This window comes from Hyperoodon ampullatus, assembly GCF_949752795.1.
Source record: "Hyperoodon ampullatus genome assembly, chromosome: 14".
In the NCBI taxonomy this organism is placed as follows: Eukaryota; Metazoa; Chordata; class Mammalia; order Artiodactyla; family Ziphiidae; genus Hyperoodon; species Hyperoodon ampullatus.
The window spans coordinates 82,137,099-82,159,625 of NC_136927.1; the positions used below are offsets into that span (position 1 = coordinate 82,137,099).

General features: G+C 45.8%; 1 protein-coding gene across 1 annotated transcript; it reads right to left on the reverse strand.

Annotated features, from left to right (window-relative positions):
- Nucleotides 1-756: 756 nt before the first annotated feature.
- CBLN4 (cerebellin 4 precursor) lies at nt 757-6,323 on the reverse strand (the record flags this gene model as incomplete). The annotated part of the gene is made up of 3 exons (XM_079719843.1): nt 757-954; nt 2,964-3,080; nt 6,033-6,323. The coding sequence occupies 3 exons, from the start codon at nt 6,321-6,323 to the stop codon at nt 757-759; spliced, it is 606 nt and encodes a 201-aa protein (XP_079575969.1).
- Nucleotides 6,324-22,527: the final 16,204 nt, after the last annotated feature.

The following is a 22,527-nucleotide window of genomic DNA, read 5'->3' on the forward strand; positions in this document are numbered from 1 at the left end:
CCGTGGAGGAGAGCTGTTTTGCGGAGGTTTGAGGATTGAGCACTTAGAATTCGGGTAAGCAACTTTTTCCTTGTTAGATTTACGATCTATTCTTCCTATTAGAAAATATAATTTGGAAAATATGACTCTTTCACATATATAATTAAAATACAACTATGAAGCATTTTTTTTAAAGGGAAGTCCTGATGGTGACCTCATAGAGTAAATTTGCAGACAAGCCATTACCCTATTTGTAGAGAAGACACAAAGCCAGCAGTTACCTTAAGAAAACCAAAAAAACGAATTCCAAAGCAAGAAAAACAAGTGAAACCAGTATATCAACACAGCACACAATTCTTTGGCAGTATCACACAAATCGTTGATTGAAGTCAGAACTTTTATACAGTTTAATTCTCAGACCCGGTTGCCGGTCTTTGAAAACTAACTAAATAAAATGCCACGTCTGCAACGAATTCAGTAATTCCAGGAAATTAAATTCAGAATAAACCTTGCAGACAGCTTTGAACTGTTACACTTGAGCATAGATGGGTATCAACTGCTGTGAGTCCCGATCCAAGTACACTGAAACGCACACGCACAAAAATAATCTGTGGAGCTCAGTACTGCTTCAGACAGGCCTAGCATCCTTACAGAGAATCCATATTCACCCATGAGAAACCAAGAAAAGACATCAATCCAATGATGAGGAAATGATCTTCCAGGAAGTCAGGGGTGGGCCGCCCCTCACCTGGATGAACATCGCGAAGAAATCAAATTCTATAGGGGGAACACCAGAAAGCCAGAGAACGTGGAATACTGCCAGCCTCCGACCAAGTTACCTTTCTCCAGTTTTAGGTAAACCTTATCCTCTTTATCCAGGTAGAGCAGGACGCCATTCGTGGCAGCCTCACGTGTAACGTCTTTATCCCCAGCGAAGGCAGATATTACTGGTTTTCCATTTAACATCAGGTTAACCTACAAGGGAAAAAAACCAAAACACTGAAAATCTCTCTCTAAAGTCAAAACAAATGAATGAATAAAACAAAACAGAAACAGACTCACAGTTACAGAGAACAAACTAGGGTTACCAGTAAGGGGAGGGAAGTGGGAGAGGAAGATAGGGGGAGGGGATTAAGAAGTAAAAACCACTATGTATCAAATAAATAGGCTACAAGGATATATTGCACAGCACAGGGAAATACAGACATTATTTTATAATAGCTTTAAATGGAATATAATCTATAAAAATGTTGACTCACTATGTGGTACACCTGAAACTAATATTGTAGATGAAAGGAAGAAAAGAAAAAGAAAAGAAAAGAAAGAAAGAAAGAAAGGGAGGAAGGAAGGAAGAAAGAAAGAAAGGAAGGAGAAAAGAAAGAAGGAAAGAGAGAAAGAAAAAGAAGAAAGGAAGTCAAAGCATCTATGAGGGGCAGGGGGTAAAAAATAATGTCTAAAATGACCAACCTGGTAAAATAACTGATGTTCAGTAAATATATCCCTTTCCTTTCAAATTAGCAGATAGTGGTGGTTAGGCTTAGTATGATCTTACCGAGCTGATCTTTTTTAATTGAAAAAAATTTTTTTTTAATTTCTCCCATAGAAATTTCCTTAAATGCTCACAGAAGAATACCATCCATGGAGAGCAACCTAGCCATGTGAAAACTGGCTTCCCTTCAGCACATAACTTCAGCACATAATAAATTACTTTATTTACCTCTCGTATTCAGTAGCAAGTTTTTGGCAATGACGCGAATCTGTGGCTTCCCAGTACATTAGCAAAAAGAGCCCCAGTGCCCTTTGCTCTGAGAAACCCAGGTACAGCAAGGTTCTACTAACATCCTTGCAGGTTTACTGTACCGCTGAGACATGCAGAGTGCTAAAAATCAGTTGCAATTATGTGTGTTGTGATTTCTTCATTTTCCCTGATAAGAAATGTGTATTAAAAATAATAATCACCACTACCACTGAAGATTTTAATGATGGATAATTAGCAGAGAATCAAATCAAATTTATTCCCTTCTCTCCTTACTACAATTTTGATTATACTGTGTTAAACATTACAAAAATTTCTAAATGTTGGGGCTTGGGAAAAGCTTTTCCATGGAAGTAAATTTGTTTACTAGATGTTCATTCCTTTTATGTTAAAAATAATATTGAATAAATTAAATCTGAGACCTCTCAATTTATCCATTCACTAGGATATGTAAAAGTAGTAGATGAGTGTGTAATCTATCATTCACATGGACATAGTATACAATACAAACATTGAACATACGATAAAAAGTTATCCTAGAATTCCATAGACATGTATTGGTGTTATTGGGTGCTGGCGTATTAGAATACTATAGGAACTAGCTTCATCACTGTCCTTGAGTGTAAATCCAAGCCCGTTCCTTAGAAAGCACAACACAAAATATATTAACTGTGAAACTGCAATTGGTAAGAATTCACCAACATCAGAGTAACTGAGGATTAACTACTTAAGGGATAAGCACAGCACATCGTTTCTTTAAAAGTATATTGAATAATTGTTCCTTCATAGATTTATTCTCAGTCGTTAACTGTAGCTCATAATTTTAACGATGACAGCAAATTTGTTTTATCTATTTGGTAGTTACTTGTAAAGCTCTGATAATCTTACTAGTTTTTTTCTTACAAATTCAGGTAATTTTTGCACATGCGTTAAAAGCAATCAAGATCTTATAAAGAGATGTGTGTCACTGAATTTTTACTAAGCAATATTTTTTAAGTGACATTGTTATTAAGGTAATAAGTTCAATTGCTTATTCTTCTGTATGCTTCTTGTCACATGCCTTAATAGATGTTATTGGAAATTAAGTGTTTTAAAAATAAACTACTCTAAAGATGGTTGTTTATTTTTACAATGAAAACACATCTTTGGATAAATACTTAAATACATAACCCACTGCTGGTAAACACTGTCACTTGAGGGTACAGAAGGAACAGGTCAAAAGACATACCTGGATTGTTTGGCTCTGGTAGACTTTAATTACGTGAAAACTGAAACTGTAAATTCCTTTCCTTGGTGCTACAAAGACAGACTCCAGGGTGAAAAAATTACCCACATTTACTAGGATCTACAAATAAAAAGAATAAACAACAGTCAATTACTACAATATTCTCTTCTGTAAGTAAAATAAGTTTTCCTCCTTCCTTTTTCTTTTCCTTTCTTTTTTCTTTCTTTCTTAAGAAAGAAAACTAACTTTTAAAACCATAGAAAATAAAACATTGAGTTCTATTCCTTTTTCTTTAGTGACTTGGAAAACGGATTTGTATATTGGAAGGTTCTTCTGTCTTTTAAATGGTATAAGAAAAAATAAAGTAACAGCTTTGTAGTCATGCCTCAATTCCAGCAAGGCCCGATGGCTCTGGAAACATCTAGAAACACGTGAGGGCTTATAAATATTAGCTTTACCTTGAGAGTCAAATAAAAGGCTTCTGCCACATATTTACGCACCCACCCTCTACGAGCCTTCACGGTGTCCAGAGGTGACGTGGCCAAGCCAGCCAACTGGCATCCAAGGGCTCTCTGCAGTCATTCCCGGACACACCACACAGAGGCCTGGACACTCCCTCCACCGTGTGACATAATCCATGACACTGAACAGTTGGTACAGAGTGAGCTGAATGCCCAGCCCTCCTCTGAGGCTCCGCCAAACCTCTGCTAAGCCCCACGGCCATTTGTTTCATTCCTATGCCATCCAGGCCTTAATTATAATATTTTGGCAATGACTCAGCCTTTGCAGGCTGCCAAAGAGTAGAGACTGTGAAACAGGTGGCCTTCTTGTGTGTCTGTTATCCATCATCCATTCCCTTATCAATCACCTGCTCTTTATTTAAAGTTCAAGGGGCAAAAAACGAAGAGTGAAATAAAGCACTGGTTCCCAAGAAAACAACAGTGCACTCTGTATTCCGAAATGTTCGGCCTGATTCTACTGGTTATGAAATTAGCTCTGAATTTCAGTAAGTGACCTCATAAGCTAAATGTCACATAGGTATGAACCTTCCTATGAAAAAGAGCAGGAGAATGCATGTGTGTGTGTGTGTATTGCAGGGGTGGAGGGCAGGATATAACTAGGGTTTCTTCCATTTCTATGCAAGAAATAAATCTATAAGTGGCATTCAAAAAAATCAGATGTCCTTATAAAGATACATTTCCCCTATATCAATGGCAATCTGCTACTATCTCTTTTAAACACTACATTCATGCTAATAGTAAGCCCTTTGCATAATTCCCTAAAGACATACTATTTCCTGTGAGCAATGCACCAGAATTATAGTGATGGTCAGGTAGATGTACCAGGCTCAACCCCCAAATTAAAATGTATGTTTGTATATCATTTTATTCTGAGATTACACCTTTTTCCAAGTAAGCATCAGATTTCTTTCTCTGACCCGATGATCAACGGTCTTTCAATAACAAATCACAAGCTATGCAATAATTCCTAACAAGAGATTTTACAAAGATTTGTTTAAGCACATTTAAAATAATTTGAGGTACTTAGCAGGGACTTCCTGAATCAGATGCAAGTAGCATAATTCATTAGCAATAATGGAACTGGCTGATTAGTGTTGACTACACATAAGGCTGGATGTTGACTCTACATTGTAATTAGAGCATCCAGGCACATGGAGATTTATAACGAAATGTGTCTTGTTGTCTCTAAGATGCATGGGCACTAGGAACAGAAGAACAAACCCTTCTCCTCTTCTAACTGACAGAAAGGTCACTGAAAAGAATGCACTGTACAGAGGATAGTGCAATGTCCACAGTATTTAATTAATGCATTGACATACAAACCAGGGGTTGTGCTAGATTTCATTTCCATCAAGACGGAAAATACTGCACCAAACCCCCAAAGGGGCTGCTTAATTCTTTTAAAATGATGGCTATTCAATAGGAAGCCCCAGAGAGGCATTCTCTGTCTTTGGCCAGCTGGAAAGTATATTACTTAGGAACAATTAAGTAAGGAATAGAAATGTCACCTCGTCCCTTCCCTGGCATGTCCTGCAGCACCACTTAACCTGTGCTCTTGCCCATGTGGTACACAACTGTAAACTACACATACGACTTTGGAATTTAAAAGACTCTGGGTGCTGCTGACGTTGAAATGATACCCCTGGAGTCTGATTGCAGTTTTAAGACTCCTTGCTAAGCTGATATCCTGGGGTTTCTCATCAGCCAAACCCCAGAGCTCCAGATCGCTTAAAAAAAAAAAAAAAAAGCCACAGCTTTCATCAGTTCCTCCCCCACCCCCTACCCTCAGCCCCCAAGTCTGTCTTTCCCCACTAATTTGCATGTCTCTGGAAGGACCGGAGCAGGGGAAGGGAGAACGGCTCCCCAGCGCTTCCCTATGGGAGCTCAGTGCAGCTGCCTGATTCCTTTTCCTCTCCTTCTCTCAACTTTTCTCCAAGTAGCAGAGAAGGGCTTTCCGCTGCAGCGGTACCTGCAATGTATATGGGGATCCTGACGGCGGAAAGGTGGGCGAGATGAGACCGGGGCCACAGCGTCCCACACTCTCCAGCCACCCGCGAGATCTCTGCAGAGATCTCTTTGGGGAGACCCCGGAGCTCTCTCTGGGGAGACGCTTCTCCACCTGGGAGAAACAAGTCATTTATCCAGCATCAGAGAGAGTACTGTGCCTGAGAATGGCCTCGGCGGCACCCACAGAGGAGTCTGAGCCAGGGGGCCAAGCTCTGGCCAAGAGATTCCGAGGTCCAGGGACCAGGATCCTGCCAGCTCCTATGGACCTGTTGCTGTTAAACTTGTGCTGAGCTCTCGACGCCCGGCTCTACACCCCCGGCCTCTCTCCCACCACCCCAGCAGCTCTTCCGGAGGCCAAGAGGGAACGGGGGCGGGGTGGTGGCGGGAGAGACATCTGAAGTTTCAGACCAAGACCTTTGGGGAGGCGAGTGCCGAAACGGTCCCCCAAATCGCAAACAGAGCAGCTCAACGCGGGTCTGAGCTGCCTGGACATCGCCCCTCCCGCCAGCCGACTCCTGACACCCCGCATCCCTCGGGGTCTGACCTGATCGAAGTAAATGATGCGCGTCTTGTTGCTCATCTCCGACGGCTCGTGGTTGGTGCTCCGCACCGCCGAGAAGGCGACCTTGGAGTTAGCCGCCCGGACCGAGATCCCCAGAGGGGAGGAAGAGGAGCCCTTGGAGTCCGTGGCCGGGTTCGAGTCGCACACCACGAGGCACTTGCCTTCCAGCACGATGGGCTCCGTGTCGTTCTGCGCCCAGACGGGCAGCCCGGGCAGAGTGAGGGCCAGCAGCACGGCCGGCACCACGGACAGCGCCCGGCCCCCGGATCCCATGGTGAGCCTCGTGGGCAGCCGGCTGGCGCTTCTGCTCGCCCGCGTCGCCTCCTACCCCGGGACCCCGGAGCTCGGGAAGACGCCCGTGGCTAGATCGACAGCGCTGCGGGAACGGCGGCGGCGGCGCGCACACTTCCAGTCCTGTGGTTTGAAGTCAAAGTCTCCCCTCGCGCTCTCTCGCTGGCTCTGCTACCTTTGTCCTTCAAGGAGCTCATGCAGAACCCCCTACACCCCACCCTCCTCCGCCCAAGAATCAGCCCTGCCTGGGGCCCCTGCACCCACCCTTGTTCCTAGACATCTAAAAGTCACCAGACCCTCACATTCACACCTCAAAGAGGAAAACGATAAATTCCCCAAACCCAATCACCCCCGGGTGAACCACGAAGCAGGAAAAACGAAGGAGACTCAGAGAAGCCACGGGGACGGTGGATGCCGAGCGGTGCCCGTGTCGGTCCAGTACGTGTCTGGCTCGCGGCAGGGACGAATTACAGAAGCAGAAGGTGTTTCCCGGATCGGGAAGAACGCGAGGCTGTGTTCACGGCCAGGTCTCTAGCGACTCTCAATTTCGCTTAGCCAGAAATTCCCCAAAGCTTGGTGTCTCTCTCGGAAGTCGGCAGCTACGCATTGGCTAGCCGGGTGCCCAGCACGGAAAGCAGGAATTCGCGGGACCAGTTCTCAGGTGCAGGGCGGCCCGGCCGGCGGGGTCCCCTCCTGCCTCGGCCGCTCGCCCGGAGCCCCTGCGCACAACTTTCCTGTCCTCGCGCAGCCGGGAGAGCGCGAGGCGGGCACACGCGCGCTATTTATAGGAGCGCACGTCCGGCTGGGGTTGGCTTCTAGCTCAACCCGCCGGCTCCCGGGAAAGGGGAAGAAGGAGTCCGGTGACCCCAGCTGAGCAGCTCCTGCCTGGCGCTTAACGCACCCCGGGGCAAGCGGGGCGCACAGCACTGCTGGCTGCCAAGGTCTGAGGCCACCCAGCCCCGGGGAGCGCGCAGCAGGGAGACTGTACCCAGGGAGAGGCGCCCACCGCCCTGCGCCTGGCCCAGCTCCGCGCCTGCTCGCTCCCTCCTCGGTCTGGGCAGGCGGAGGGGGCTGAGGCTCCCCTCGTCCCTCCCGAGCACCGGACTCCGCCGCCGAGCGCCCTCCGAGCGGAGCGCGGCGCTGCCAGCGCCGGCTGCGAAGCTGGATGGGCGGCAGCGGCCTCGCGCGGCGCGCTGCTTGGCACCTGGGGACCCACGCCGCCGTCCCGACCGCGCCTGGCCCAGAGCCTGCCTCCCCAAGCCCTGGGGCCTGGCGAGCTCCGGGAAGCCTTGGGACGGACCAAAGCCGCTGGGGGCCGCTGGGAGGAGGTGCCTGAGGCCTTCCGCTCCGGGAAGAGGAGCCTCAAAAGCTTCAGGGCGCGCCTTCCCACCCACACCGCGAATCCACCCCAGTCAAGGCCAGAAAAAGAGAGAGGGAGTTAACGACGCAGCAAGAATCAGCCCTCCGGAACCTTCCCCCTATAAAAAGCCCACCCCCTCCTGAGAATACCGCACCTTTCTCCCTCTTGATGTTCCCCGCCCTCCCCCCCCGTGCCACCCCATTGCCATCTTGGCCTCTGATTGGCAAGGTTTATCTTCCTCTTCCGCAGCCATCACTGGGAGGGAAAGGCTTGTCTCTGTGACGGGCTGCGTGAACTTGGCCAAGTCACTTACCCTTTCTGAGAGGGAGGGACTCCACTAATTAAGGTCCCATCAGCCTGTTGGTTCTATGATGCTTTGGAGTCATGTCACTCCCTACCCAAATTCCTTTTAGTGTCCCAGCTGCCAGAGGACAGGCCTCACATCTTTTTTTTTTTTTTTTTTTTTTTTTTTTTTTTTTTTTTTTTTTTGTGGTATGCGGGCCTCTCACTGTTGTGGCCTCTCCCGTTGCGGAGCACAGGCTCCGGATGCGCAGGCTCAGCAGCCATGGCTCACGGGCCCAGCCGCTCCGCGGCATATGGGATCCTCCCAGACCGGGGCACGAACCCGTATCCCCTGCATCGGCAGGCGGACTCTCAACCACTGCGCCACCAGGGAGGCCCCAGGCCTCACATCTTTAATCAAAACAGCATCCCCATCAGCCATTCGGAGCTCCTAGAAATGCACTGACTAATTATTCATTGAAGGGGTGTTTATTGAGCATTGTCTCCCGGACAGATGGCTTTCTAGTCCTTCCTGAAAGAAGAACAGGCTCCTTAGCATGGATTCAAGTCTCTCCACAACAGAAGCCAGACCAGCATCTCCAGGCTTGTCCCCTCATAAGGCCCTTCCAAAGGGCTGGGTGTTGAGCCATAAGCATTGCACTGCAGCTCCAATTGTTAAAATAGTAAATACTCCTACGGGTTGGTATTTCCCTAGCCCTTAGCTCCCTATAATCTTGCAACTAAAGAGTTGGTGCCTGGAGCCAAAGGGGCCTCCAGATTCTCCTCCAATGGGGCCAGTATCAGTTCTGATTGGCAGGTGCGCCTGCTGTGCTATTTGTAACAATGTTGAATGTCACTAATCTAAGCTACAACCGGAAAGTGAACTGGTGCCTTCTGAAAACGGCCACCATTTCCCCCACCCCAAGCCTGGGGTAGCTTTTCACCTGAACCTTGCTGCACTTTGTAACTCTCTCCCGGCTTCTACCTTCTTGTTTGATGCTGCCTTTGGAGGACAGGGGCTGGATCTAATTTGGTTCCCTGGTGTGCGTAAGTAATTTGCCTTCCTTGTCTAAAACAGCTGTTTAGTAACTAAGACCTGGGCTGTTCAATTTCAGGCTGGAAGGAGTGAGAAAAAAGCTCTGTTGACTACAGAATTGTTAAATTGTCAATAAGTTGTCTTCCCTACCAACCCCAATATGTTCTCTCTGTGTCCTTTCTTCTCTAGGCATTTTTCTTTCTGCAAGAACTCAGATTTAAAGAAACTTCTTCCCTCCCTCCTCTTTTCCTCTCCAAAAGTACTCATTTCCTAGCCCCCTAATCCAGCAGAGTGACCATATTAGGGACTCAATAATTGATTGTGAAATGACTGGCTCTCCAGAGAGAATGTCAGTATCAGTCATTCACCTTATAGTATAAACTGGTTTAAATAAATCTCTCTCGGTAAAATTTAAATTCAGGCCTCCTGGGTAACTGGAGATGAAAGTCTTGGCTTCTTACTAAAAGATGTTCCCCTATTCAGGGTGTTCTAAAGATGTGGAACACCACATTTTCTTTTGACTCCTACTGAGAGAAGCTATCCGATATTGTAAAGCACAGGGTCCTGTCTCCCTTTCCCACCATGGGTGATTGAACAAGGATAGCCCCTGTATTCTAGGGCTGTCAATCCATTTGATGCCAGAGATCTGTGACTTATATGTCCTGACTCAGCCAGATAAGGTGGGGCTGCTAGATTTTCTCTCTCTAGGATCTGAATGGGACACTGATATGGCTTCCAGTAAGCACTGGGTCCTGCAGAGAAGACGTCTATAGTCTCCTGAACTGGCCATCTAAGGGCCATGTGCAAGTTTAAGCAGAGGAGCATGCTGGAAGAAATAGGAGGACTGACCACACTTGTAGAGTGGGCCGATTCTCTGCACTTCTGAGAAATGGAAGGGGTGAGGGAGTGAACAGTAAATCTCCAGCTGGTTAACTCCTACTCACAAGACATCCAGCAACCTTGAGCTTCTTGAGAGTCTCCTGCATCCTTGTAATAAAACTGATTTCACTTCAACTAGTTTTAGTAACCTACTACTGTTCCTTGCCATCCAGAATCCTCGTTAGAACAACGTCCCAGAAATCATACTGCATAAGCCCATGCATCTCCTGCCAAAAGACATTAACAAATCCAATCCCCTGCCTGTGGGAACTGTTTTCCTAACATTTTGGGAACGGAAGCATCACCCGCTCCCCCGCCCTACTCCAGCCCCAGCATGCCCAGGAGGAAAGAAACAGGATCAAGTCCAAGTTTCATTCCAGCCACAACACAGATCTCTCTCCCTCCCTCCCTCCCTCCCTCCCTCCCTTCCTTCCTTCCTCCTCCCTCCCTCTGTCTCTCTTTCTTTCCTTCTTCCTTCCTTTCTTTCTCTCTCTTTCTTTCTTTTTGAAGATGTACTATTTTAAAAACCTAGTTGTGATTGTGACCCAAATGTTTCACTTTCCTGAGATTCCCAGATTGCATTTGATGCTAGGAGTTTTGTTGCTAGACCTTTAGCAATTTCATTTCTCTGCGCTTGTGCTCAACGTAAAGTAAATTAGTAGAAGTAAATTAAAATCTGAACTGGTCTTGCATAGGAAAGCAATACTCCTGTGGTCAGTCACATTCCATTGTATTTACATACCTCATCTTCTTTACCCATTCATCCATCCATTCACGGACACTTAAGTTGCTTCCATGTCTTGGCTATTGTGAATAGTAGCACTATGAACATTGGGGTGCATGTATCTTTTCGAATTAGAGTTTTCATCTTTTCCGGATATATGTCCAGAAGTGGGATTGCTGGATCGTATGGTAACTTTTAGTTTTTTAAGGAACCTCCATACTGCTTTCCATAGTGGATGCACCAGTTTACATTCCCAACAGTGTAGGAGGGTTCCCTTTTCTCCATATCCTCGCCAGCATTTATTATTTGTAGACTTTTTGACGATGGCCTTTCTGACTGGTGTGCAGTGATACCTCATTGTAGTTTTGATTTGCATTTCTCTAATGATTAGCGATATTGAGCATCTATTCATGTGCCTATTGCCCATCTGTTTGTCTTCTTTGTAGAAATGTCTATTTAGGTCTTCTGCCCATCTTTTGATTAAGTTGTTTGTTATTATTTTTTTTTTTTTTTTGCATTACGTGGGCTTCTCACTGCTGTGGCCTCTCCCGTTGCGGAGCACAGGCTCCGGACGCGCAAGCCCAGTAGCCATGGCTCACGGGCCCAGCCGCTCCGCGGCACGTGGGATCCTCCCAGACCGGGGCACGAACCCGCGTCCCCTGCATCGGCAGGCGGACTCTCAACCACTGCGCCACCAGGGAAGCCCTGTTTGTTATTTTTGATAAGGGGCGTGAAATGTTTCGTCCATGCTTAGGTCCAAGAAAGGGAGGCCAATGAGGCAATGGGGATTTACTGGAAGGACAGTATCTCACAGAGTCCAAGGGCAAAACTGACCCTTGGGAATGTAATGAAGCCTTGTGGATAACCCAAAATGTTGCCTTTCCTCTATCTATCTATCTATCTCCATCTCTCTAGCTTTCTCTCTCTTTGGCACATCTGCATTATTCTTTTGCTCACTGCAATCTAGCCTTCTCTGAAGCCTACATGATAGACGGTGGCAACTGACACTCCCAAATTTTACACATAACAGATCCATCCACCCAGAGGATGCCTGCCCCCAAATCCCAGGGAAGAGACTCACTGCCCCATCTGGGATCACATGTCCGCGCCTTGCAGTGCACCCACAATGATTCCCACAACTAGGTATGTGGAAAATTGGAGCAGCGTCCAGAGGAGAGTACAATTCCTAAAAAATGCTACAAATAATATGTGGTGAAGTGAAAAGGAACAAGATACAGATTAATTTGTAATGTGTGACTCCATGTTAACAGACTGTAATTGTATATAGATATGGATATGTTTGAAAAAGCAAAGGAAAACTATGAAAAGCTAGACAGCAAACTATTAACAGTAGAAAAACAGAATAAAAGGAAAAGAAACTGTTAATTTTACTTCAGCTGTTTATGATTTGGATGGCCACAGTAATCATATATTACCTTGTGATTCACATTTAATACAGTTTTTTAAAGGAAGAGGGTGCTGGGAAGGCCATCCAATAGAAATCTACTACATTGACTTTTTTCATAATTTAAACTTAAAGTTTGGAGAGAAAAGGAACTAACATTCCTTCTCATAAGCAGCACTGGTTGAACAGCAATTTCCTTTCTTTTGTTATATTGATCCAACTCTAAAAAACACATTTACTCAAAGTCTAGGAAGATACCCAGACATATAAAGCCTCCCAGTCTACATTTAAGAAAAAAAATTACATTGCAACTGGTAAAGCTCATGAGTCATATCAAAATAGCTGATTACATTTTAGATTCAACTCAGCATGGTATGTGCCTGGCCATGTTAGTTTCCGTTGCATACATAAGGAGGATCTGAATGTAGAGTCCAAACCAATAGCTTCTACTCTTAAGAATCTGCTGGGAGGGCTTCCCTGGTGGCACAGTGGTTGAGAATCCACCTGCCAATGCAGGGGACACGGGTTCAAGCCTTGGTCCGGAAAGATCCCACATGCCTCGGAGCAACTAACCTGTGCACCACAACTACTGAAGCCCGCACGCCTAGAGTCTGTGCTCTGCAACAGAAGCCACCGCAATGAGAGGCCCGCGCACCACAATGAAGAGTAGCCCCCGCTTGCCGCCAACTAGAGAAAGCCCGCGTGCAGCAACGAAGACCCAACGCAGCCAAAAATAAAATAAATAAATAAAATAATTTTTAAAAAAATCTGCTGGGAGGCTTATTATCAATGCAGATTCTCTGGCCCTCGTCTGAGAGGATGGCTCTGCCCACGAACTGGGAATCTGTTTCTTAACTAGCACCTGGGTGAATCTGAAGCAGACGGTGCTTTGACTTTGTAGATGCCACTGGTGGGGTGCATCCCCCAAGGGTCCATCCCCCAAGGGTCCATCTGCGGTCAGGTTCATTATCCCTCTGGCTGAAAATAGGGCATTTAGAATCAGCTTCACCTCCTACTAGTTTTACGACCACGGGAGAAGTTACAGACCTTCTTTCAGCGGGAAAATTGCAATCATAAAAATAATACTCAGCCCAGAGTCATGGTGGGGACTGAACAGGGAAACGTAAACGGGGCACTTAGCACAGTATCAGGCACCCAGGAGGCGATTAATTAAAGGTAGTGGCTATTATCATTAATTTTTGGAATCTATTCATGACTAAAGGTGAGAGGGCACCATAGCACCCTGGACCAAGGCCCATCAATTGCGAGCACCAGCCACAACTTAACCTCACAGACGTTATAATGGGGGAGAAAGCAGCTTCCCTAAGTGTGGGAGAGACTGAAGGTCCAGACACCCAGTGCAGAGACAATAACCAAGGCCAAGTTTGCGGGCAAGCCATCGCCATCAGGTGAGTGCCCGAGTTCTAGAGTGATGAGGCTGAAGTGAGTTAATCTGCAATAATTCTGCCTGCTTAAAGGCTCTTACATGAAGCTAAGGCACCAGGCAGGTTTGTGAGCTTCCTGCAAGAATGCACAAAGAGTTTAGTTCTCATTTTATTTCTTTCTTCCCCATTCCCTTAATCACTGGATCTCATCACTGAGTATCTGAAAGACACATTTAGCAGAAATCAATTCTCCCAACTGAAGAGTAACAGAAAGTGAAGAACGGGTGGCCAGAAACAGTCATTACAGCAACAGAGCAACCAGAAAGCCCTGTGGGGATGGGGGGAAGACACCTGAGCCAGACAGGGGTATCTTGAGGAGCTGGTAGTCCGACTATTTATGTGGCAGTTGGCAGGTCCTAGACACTTTTAATTTCCCTGAGTTTAACCGTGCATTTGCGGGGGAGACAGAGAAACAGCTTTAATCCACAAGGTAACCCTTCTCTCCACCACCCTCCACGGCACCTGCCCGGAGTGAGTGTGGGATGGGAGGCGTGAATCAGCTGAGGCAGCTGACAGTCTCGGCTCCCACTGCCTCTCTCAGATGAGCATATTGCGTGGCTGAGTGTGAGTCTAGTGTTTAAAGAGAAGTATTTTCCTACAACATGGCCACTAAAAGCAAGCCAACCACTTCGTCTGGCTCTCAGCTGAAGAAAAGGCAATCTGTTTTGACTCTAAACGAAAAGCTACCTATGGTGGACTCCCTGACAGCTGCTGTGTCAGCCACCACCGTGAGAATTCCAAGAGGATTTTCAAGTGTATGTTTGACCCTAAGCAATGTTTCCCTTGTGCACTAACTTTAGAATCTAACCCTGGAATACAATGCAACTCCACTGGTTTTTTCCTTTGTTTAGGGAGACCTCAATTGCTGGTAACTTCTCCCATTTAATTGCCACCACTCATCTGAGAGATGGATCTTATTACCCCCATTTCACAGATGAGGAAAGAGAGGGTCTGAGAAGCTGCTGCTGCCAAAGGGATGGATTTGATTGCAGGACACCTGTCTTCTTGTCCAAAGGTCTTTCCCCCCTAAGACCACACAAGAAGGTTGAAACAAAAACGTAAAGGGCTTCCGGTATGCTCAGAACTATTTTTTGTCAGTTGAACCAAATTCAGAAGAGAAACTGACAGTATTCCTAGAACTATTAATATCAGTAGAGAGCAAGCAGGAGTGAAACTTACGGCAAAGAAGACAGGCTTCAAATCACAGAATTTTTTTTTTTTTTTTTTCGGTACGCGGGCCTCTCACTGTTGTGGCCTCTCCCGCTGCAGAGCACAGGCTCCGGACGCGCAGGCTCAGCGGCCATGGCTCACGGGCCCAGCCGCTCTGCGGCATGTGGGATCTTCCCAGACCGGGGCACGAACCCGTGTCCCCTGCATCGGCAGGCGGACTCTCAACCACTGCGCCACCAGGGAAGCCCCACAGAATTTTTTATAAAAGCTATTGACCATAAACCCAAGGTGGAGTAATATATGTGTGTATATATATATACACACATATATACATATGTGTATATATATTAAAATATATAATAAATTAAATAATATATATGGTTTATATATATGCAATTAGATAAGTGGTTAGATCATCTTATGACCTTCTCATAGCTTTATGTGCTTTTCACTTACAGCGCTCACCAGAGTTGCCATTTTACATTCATTGTCTTGTCATGTGACTCAAACCGTCTTCCCTACTGTGCTGTAAGTTTCATGAGGGCAAAAGTGGGCTGCTATTTGCGCACCATAACTGATTCCCCAGAACAGTTCCCAGCACATAGCCAAGGTGTGTTAGATGTTTGCTGAAGTTAATGAATAAAGCGGTGTGGCATAGATTCTAACTCTGGCTACCTTCTCTGAGTGTACTTCCAACTACAACACTAGACAGTTTCAAAGATTAACTCACGTTTTCTCTAAGAAGCTCATGCATTCTTCATGCTGTGTAATAAGCCAGCCTTCTGTACCTGGGAATTTGATGTGTTTCTGGGGAAAGTGTTGTCAAGTAGCTCTTCTGTTCCCTGGACACCCAACAGCTGTGCCTTGTTTTCTATTCCTCATGCTGGGTTGTATCTTCACTTTTGGCCATGCTACCAGCTTGGCCACTTTCTTATCCACCACTGGGGTTATGATGATGCCTTTTCTTTGCTAGGTTGTGGGCAAAATCTGCCCTTTGCCTGCTAATTGGGTACCTGCAGGATTCTAGGAACAAATACAAAGTGAGAGGCTATGGCTTCTGAATCCGTTGGCTTCTGGCTATTTCGGCTGGCTGTGAGCATCCCGAATGACAAACAATACACCAACTAACTTGACTTTCCTGGCCATCTGTCTGTTGGCTAAATAACTACCTCTTGGATAGACCAACTCATCACTTAGGCAGCTGGTGTTCTGGCGATTTCTTGAGCTGAACAACTTCTGGGCTGGGTCCAATATTTCCTGACCACACATAAAAAATGAATTTCACAGGGCTTCGAATGAGCTTTGTAGAGTCTTTATAAAGCAAAAGAGATAAGAATAGCAAAGTGAATGAGGAAATAGATGGGCTGTACTTTAGAGTGCAGCTTTGTAAGGCATGAGTCACTCTGGATTTTCCCCTTGTAGCTGTATCTCATTCTCTCTCCCTCTCGCCTTTCCATGCATCCTCTGCTGTTCTTCTTTTCTAACCCTCTTCCTATATTTTTTTGTCTCAAGTTCTCAGTCTTATACGCCCTTCAACCAATATATAACTAGGGCTTAGAGTGGACTAGGTGATGGTAGCAAACTCAAGTGCTTTGGGGGGCTGGGGGGGACACTTGCTGTTCTCTTTGGTTACTCAACATCAGAAACCTCTTCCTCTGTCTGGGGACCCTTCCTCTTTATGAAGCAGAGCCCGTCTCCCACCACAGAAGCTGAAAGCACCAAATACTCATGTCCAGCTTCCCTTGCAGCTAGGGTGCAAGCATATGGCCCAAACTCTGCAAATCAGACACACCCACCCCAGACGCTGATTTTGAAGTCTGTGAGAGGGAGCAGGGAGCTGGCAAAACCCCGTCTAGGGAAAGTGGCTGCTAGTGCCACAGTTCTGGGACAGAGCCAGCATCACGTACCTAGAGCAGGGGAAACGGGTGCAGCACGCCTCAGGGTCTGTGCTCAGGGGCCATGGCTGTCCTGTCTCAGTGGCCTCAGTTCATTAGCAGAAGTTAGGAGCCAGGGTGTCACTCCTGGCTGCATCAGATCCAACCCAGTTCTCCAATTCTCTAAGATATTCTGTGAACCACTGAATGCACTTTAATAAATTCCTTTTCTACTGAAATTAGTCAGTCAGCTTTGGTTGCTTGCAACTGTGAGTCCAGATGGACACCGGGGCTAATCAGGGACCATAAATGGGTGACATCAGCAGGAGGTAACTCTGAAAAGGTAGATCATCTACACCTTATCTCCAGCAGGCAGCTGCTAGTAAACCTGGTACAATGTCAGATATTTGATTTTTCAATAGAAAGATAAATTCAGATTTTCTGGTGAAACTTCCACTTTTAGATATTAGCAACTAGTTCAAAAATGTTTGGGGGCTACCCAAACATGACTGTAAGCTACAAATAGCTCCAGAACTGCCAGTCTGCATCCTCTTTACTTTTTAATTTTTGTTGTTTGTGTGTGTGTGTGTGTGTGTGTGTGTGTGTGTGGTGTTTTTGTATTATGTCTGGTTTTGTTCTGTTTTTTACTTTTAAGAAGCATTTCAGGATACCTGTGACAGAGAGGCTTCTTTATGGTAACGTTCTTTTTTTTTTTTTTTTGAAGTGTGGTGCTTTTTTTTTTTTTCTTAATTATTATTTTTGGCCACGCCACATGGCTTGCAGGATCTTAGTTCCCCAATCAGGGATTGAACCCACGCCCTTGGCAGTGAAAGTGTGGAATCCTAACCACTGGACCACCAGGGAAGTCCCATAACGTTTTTATTTCCCATTTGAACTCTACATTTTACAGGAAATCAGCTAACTCATAGGTTTAGACAGAAAATTGTTGGGGACTAGGGTGGTCTGAATGGGAAATAACACATACTAATTCCAAACTACTACAGCTGCCCATACAGCCCTGATCAAACCCACCCAGCCAATCAAAATGTTTGAATCATGCAACATCTCCAGCCTCAGATATTGCCTCTGTCTCGGAGAAGCATCCAATCACCTCCTGATGTTCCTGCTCCAACCAGGATGCCTTGCTCTCACCTTGACCACAGGCCTTGCTGTTTATTGTCACAACCTCACAAGACAAAGTCTCAGGATGCATAGCTCATTGGCAGGACCTACATCTAAGCTACAAGGGAGGCTGGACAATATGTTCCTGGCATTTTTAGCTACTAAAGCGCAAGGTAATCTTCTCACCAAGACTCAAAAGGATGTAAAATTCCCCAGACACTGAAAGGGGTTTAGGTGCTGGTGGCCAAAATGTATTGCCCATCTTCACTAACCCCCCGTGCCTTGCACTTCTGGGCTCTTCCTCACAGTACCCTCCTTCAGCCAGGGTCCTGGTCTTCATCCTCAAGCCTGATTCCCCTCCTGCCTCCCCATCAGCATAGAAAGAATCAGATGATATCTACCAATATAAACTGTGATTTCTAGAGAATTTAAGTGCAATCAAATACGGCCTTCTGCAAGTACACTTGGTTCAATTTAACCTTTCACTGAAGCATCTACACTTTGTCATCTTACTACAATTGTACTCACCAGTGTTTGCCAAAGCAGGATCTTTATCAGGATAACCAAGAAAGCATTAAAAATGTTATCAATTCAGAGGGCAAGCCCAGACCCATTGAATTAAATACTCTAAGGATGGGGTCCTGGGAATCTGTATTTTAATGCTTCCTCGGCGGTTTAATGTTCAGCCTGGTATGGATATCTTTGAAGGTGGCAGAATTAATCCTCACTCGGATTAAAGTGAGGTTGCCTAGCATGGTGGGCATCTTGTTTTGACAGTCAAGCACGTGCCTCTCCACTGGAAAGCTGCTACCCCTCCACTTCAATGTCATTACTGACAGGGACAACGCTGATCATAATACCCTTCTCCTTCTCCAGGAATGGGCCTGGGACCCTGGCCCAGTGAATCATAATGCCCCATGCTCTTGGCCATGGTGGTTGATCCAGAGATGAGCATGTCACCCAAACAGAACCAATCAGAGTTGTTCCATGAGGATTTTATATCTGGAAGCAGAAGAGAAAGGACCCTGCCCTTGCCTTCTGAGTCAGGAACCTGGGTGGGCAGGAATCAAGGCCAGCGGATGGCTATTTTCTTTAACAGCAGTGTTAAGAGAATGGTGCCAAAATAAGGAAGCTTAGGCAAGAAGCAGAGATGGAGATGAAAATTTTCTTACAGTGTCTGCCCACTCATACTTAAGCCTCCCCCTCCCCCATATCAGGACTTGGCCCAAGTGGAGTCCATTGGGAAAGGCAATCTCTTGTGCACAGCCTTTGAACCCTCTCTTGGCCACATGAGGATGGGCCTGGAACACTTCCTTCCCAAGAGATAAGGAGTCCTCCCAGCCTGTGCTGGGCTTATCGTCTTGGGTGCGAATATCGTTTCCTGTTTCAGACTCAAGTGCTCTTTTGTTCTGCTTTAAGGGTGTGGCATATGGCACCGGACCAACCCCACTGCTATCTCCATTCCCTGCAGGGAGGGGACAGGGTCCTTCTGATGCAGGACAAGGGTACATATAAGCCAGTGACCCTGCATTCACTGCTGTGGGGGACCCGATGGCCATTACAGAAACTGTCTCTCTCTCATGAAGAAAGTGTTGCTCAATTCAGTACTTGACCTCATTGTATTTTCCTTGGCGACTCTGGTACCAAGATGCAGCAGGCAGAAGTGTTCAGACTTCTGCTCCTGGTGACAGGCCACAGATGCCACTCACTCGACAGAGCCAATACATCCTTCTTATATTTAAAGTAGATGAGGGTGAATTTCTGCCTCTTCCAACCAAAACCTCCGAAGTAACACAGTTGTCTTTTGCTTTCAATAGAAAACAGTAAAAGGGTATGGGGGCAAATGAATATTCTACACTTTTTGGTAATCAACATGAAATGAACATTTCCCTGCTAACGTTGTACTATTCTCAGCTCTATGCAGGAAGATGCTTCACTTAAGTTTACAAGAAAAGTATTAACAGAGAAACCAGTCTGACTCAGTAGAATGACAAGAAAGAGCTGTGTGCGTCCAAGACCTTTTGAGGACAACCAAGTGAGGACTTCAGCCCAAATGAGCTGGGAAAAAACCATCCTTAACAAAGACAATTAAAATGATGAGATGTGATCAATAACAAGCCCTGAAAGAATGCTTATTTCCCAAATCTTTGACCAAAGGAGAAAATTCTTGCTTCCCAAACCTCCAGTTGTTCTGTGGCCACCACGGGCAGCAGAGAGAGGAAGGTGAGCCACAGACAGTTAAGGGAAGGAAGAACGCTGTTTCCAGACGCACATGAGACACAAAGATGTCAATCCAGCCTCCCGAGAGCTTCCTTTACAACAAGCAGATGCCAAAGAAGACAGACTCGTGTGCAATTAGTGATTCTACATGGCTTGCCAAAGCCCCATCAAATAGCCCCACGAAAACTCAAGTTCTCATTGTTCACATTGCTATGGAAACACTCTCACGTCAAACAGAAAAAAAAAAAAAAAGAACCCACGGGAGTTATTCTCAAGTTCTACACAAACTGTTGAATCTGTACTGTGTGAACACGTGTGCAAGCATGTGTGCATTTGTGTGCATGCATGTGCGCACACACACACACACCCCACACGTCCTGGAAGAAACCTGCATACGCTCATCCTCTGGACTGCAGATTTACATGAAATAGCCTTTTCCAAAGGGAAATGGTTGAAAATATCTTCATAAAGAGGATCTACAGAAGTCAGTTGCTTTGGTCCAGGTGTAAGGTATTCCTGTTTGATAGATGAAACACGGAGGAGAAAAGTGCCATAAAGCTTTCTTTGCTCTTTCAGGAAGGAACCCCCCCCAGTCCCCTTCCTGGGTTTTCAATACTCGCTTCCCTACCTTGAACACCCCTCCCTCTCAAGCGCTTGAAGTCCCCTTTTCTTTTTTCTCTTTTCGTCAGAAAGTTCTGAAATTGTACCTTCGTTGGGACTAGACAAGGCATCCGTATTACAGTTCCACAACAGAGCATCTAATTCTATGATGAAAAGTGGGCAGAAATGGAATATTCACCTTTTCTAGAAGTGGGAGTGGGACCCTTCTAAGGGTCCCCTAGAATTTCTTCTAGAAAACAGGCCTCCACCTTTGCTCCATCTTCACCGCCATCACTCTGGTTAAGCTACCAGCATCTCCCACCACGGTACTGAAAGGCTTTCTGACTGGTGACCCCGAATCCAGGGTGTTCCTCCTCTTCCATTCCCCCCAACGGATACCAGAGAGATTTTAAAAACTGAAGTTTTGACCATATCATTCCCCTGATGAAAATGCTTCATTTGCTTCCCATTACCGGTAAGATAAAACCCAATGTCCTCACCTTTGCTATTATGTCCACTCACCGCCCCACCAGACTCTCTACTTTCCAAGTCCAGCCACAGAAGCTGAGTGTAACCCTTCACATCCAACCATGACCCTTCCCATCTCAGGCCTACGTACACACAGATCCCTCTGCCCACCTCGACCCCTACACTGGGGTCACTGCTACATTTCCTCAAGACTGCTTAAATGCCACTTCCTATGGAGCCCCTCCCCTTGTCTGGTCCTGGAATGCCCTCACCTCCCAGACGTACTAGGTTTGGTTTTCTTGTTGATTGTCACAATTACCACTAATCATTTTACTTTCTGATAGTTTATAAACTCCCTAAGACCTATGATCATATCTGTCTTGTTCAGAATGATAATTCCTATACCCTGCACAATGCCTAGCACTCAGTAGGAATTCAATAATTTTGTGTTGAATGAATGAGTGAATTAACTAATAGAGTCTGGAAACTGACGCTCTAGCTGTAAACCCCTTAAGGGATAACTCCTTGGTGCTTCAGCCTGCTGTTGTTCAGAGTCCAAGTATAAATCTGCATGACAAAAAATGGCCTGAGCCAGATCTCTGCTTCTCCAAAATGCAAGTGTCCATTAGGTCCCAACTTAATATTATCCAGACCTCTCCCCTCAAGATGGGGGCAGGGGAGAGCAGGGACAGGGAATAAACAAGGAGGAAAAGTTATCTTTGGAGATGGACTTAAGAACTGAGAGTGAAGTCAGAGAAAGACAAATATCCTATGGTATTGCTTATATGTGGAATCTAAAAAAAAATGGTACAAATGAACTTATTTACAAATCAGAAATAGAGTCACAGATGTAGAAAACAAACTTAGGGTTACCAAGGGGGGAAAGGCGGGGGCAGGGATAAATTGGGAGATTGGGATTGACATACACACACTACTATATATAAAATAGATTAATAAGAACCTACTGTATAGCACAGGAAACTCCACTCAATACTCTGTAATGACCTATACGGGAATAGAATCTAAAAAAGAGTGGATATATATATACGTATAACTGATTCACTTTGCTGCACAACAGAAACTAATACAACACTGTAAATCAGCTACACTCCAATAAAATTTTTTCTTAAAAAAGGAACTGAGAGTGTGAGGTTCCAGGGACCACCTCAGGACAGATGTGAGGCAAGTCAGCTTGAAGGAGACTCAACCTTGACAAAGGCAGTCAAGGTCACAGCAAAAGGCTCACAGGGCACAACCCCAATACAAGGTCAGGCATGATATGGGAAAATGAGAAGCACATTTAGTCCATCAGCAAGTGGAGAAGAGCTTTGTGACAAGAGGATCAGAACTAAATCCAGGAATGGAAAATTCAAACTGGGGCACAATATTCACTTACTTCCCAGAACATGCTTTAGGGACCTGAGTGCTGGCTCAGAGGAGCCATGTTGGGCTAGACTTTATTCCCTGTGGTTTCCTTGATTCCTTCGGCCAGAGCTCATCTCTCCTCCTCCAAAGACAGAGAGCAACCTGCGTGCACCCCCTTCACTGCACTCAGCATGTTCTGACTTGGGCTAGACTTGCCCTTGGGCTTCCTGGCTGGC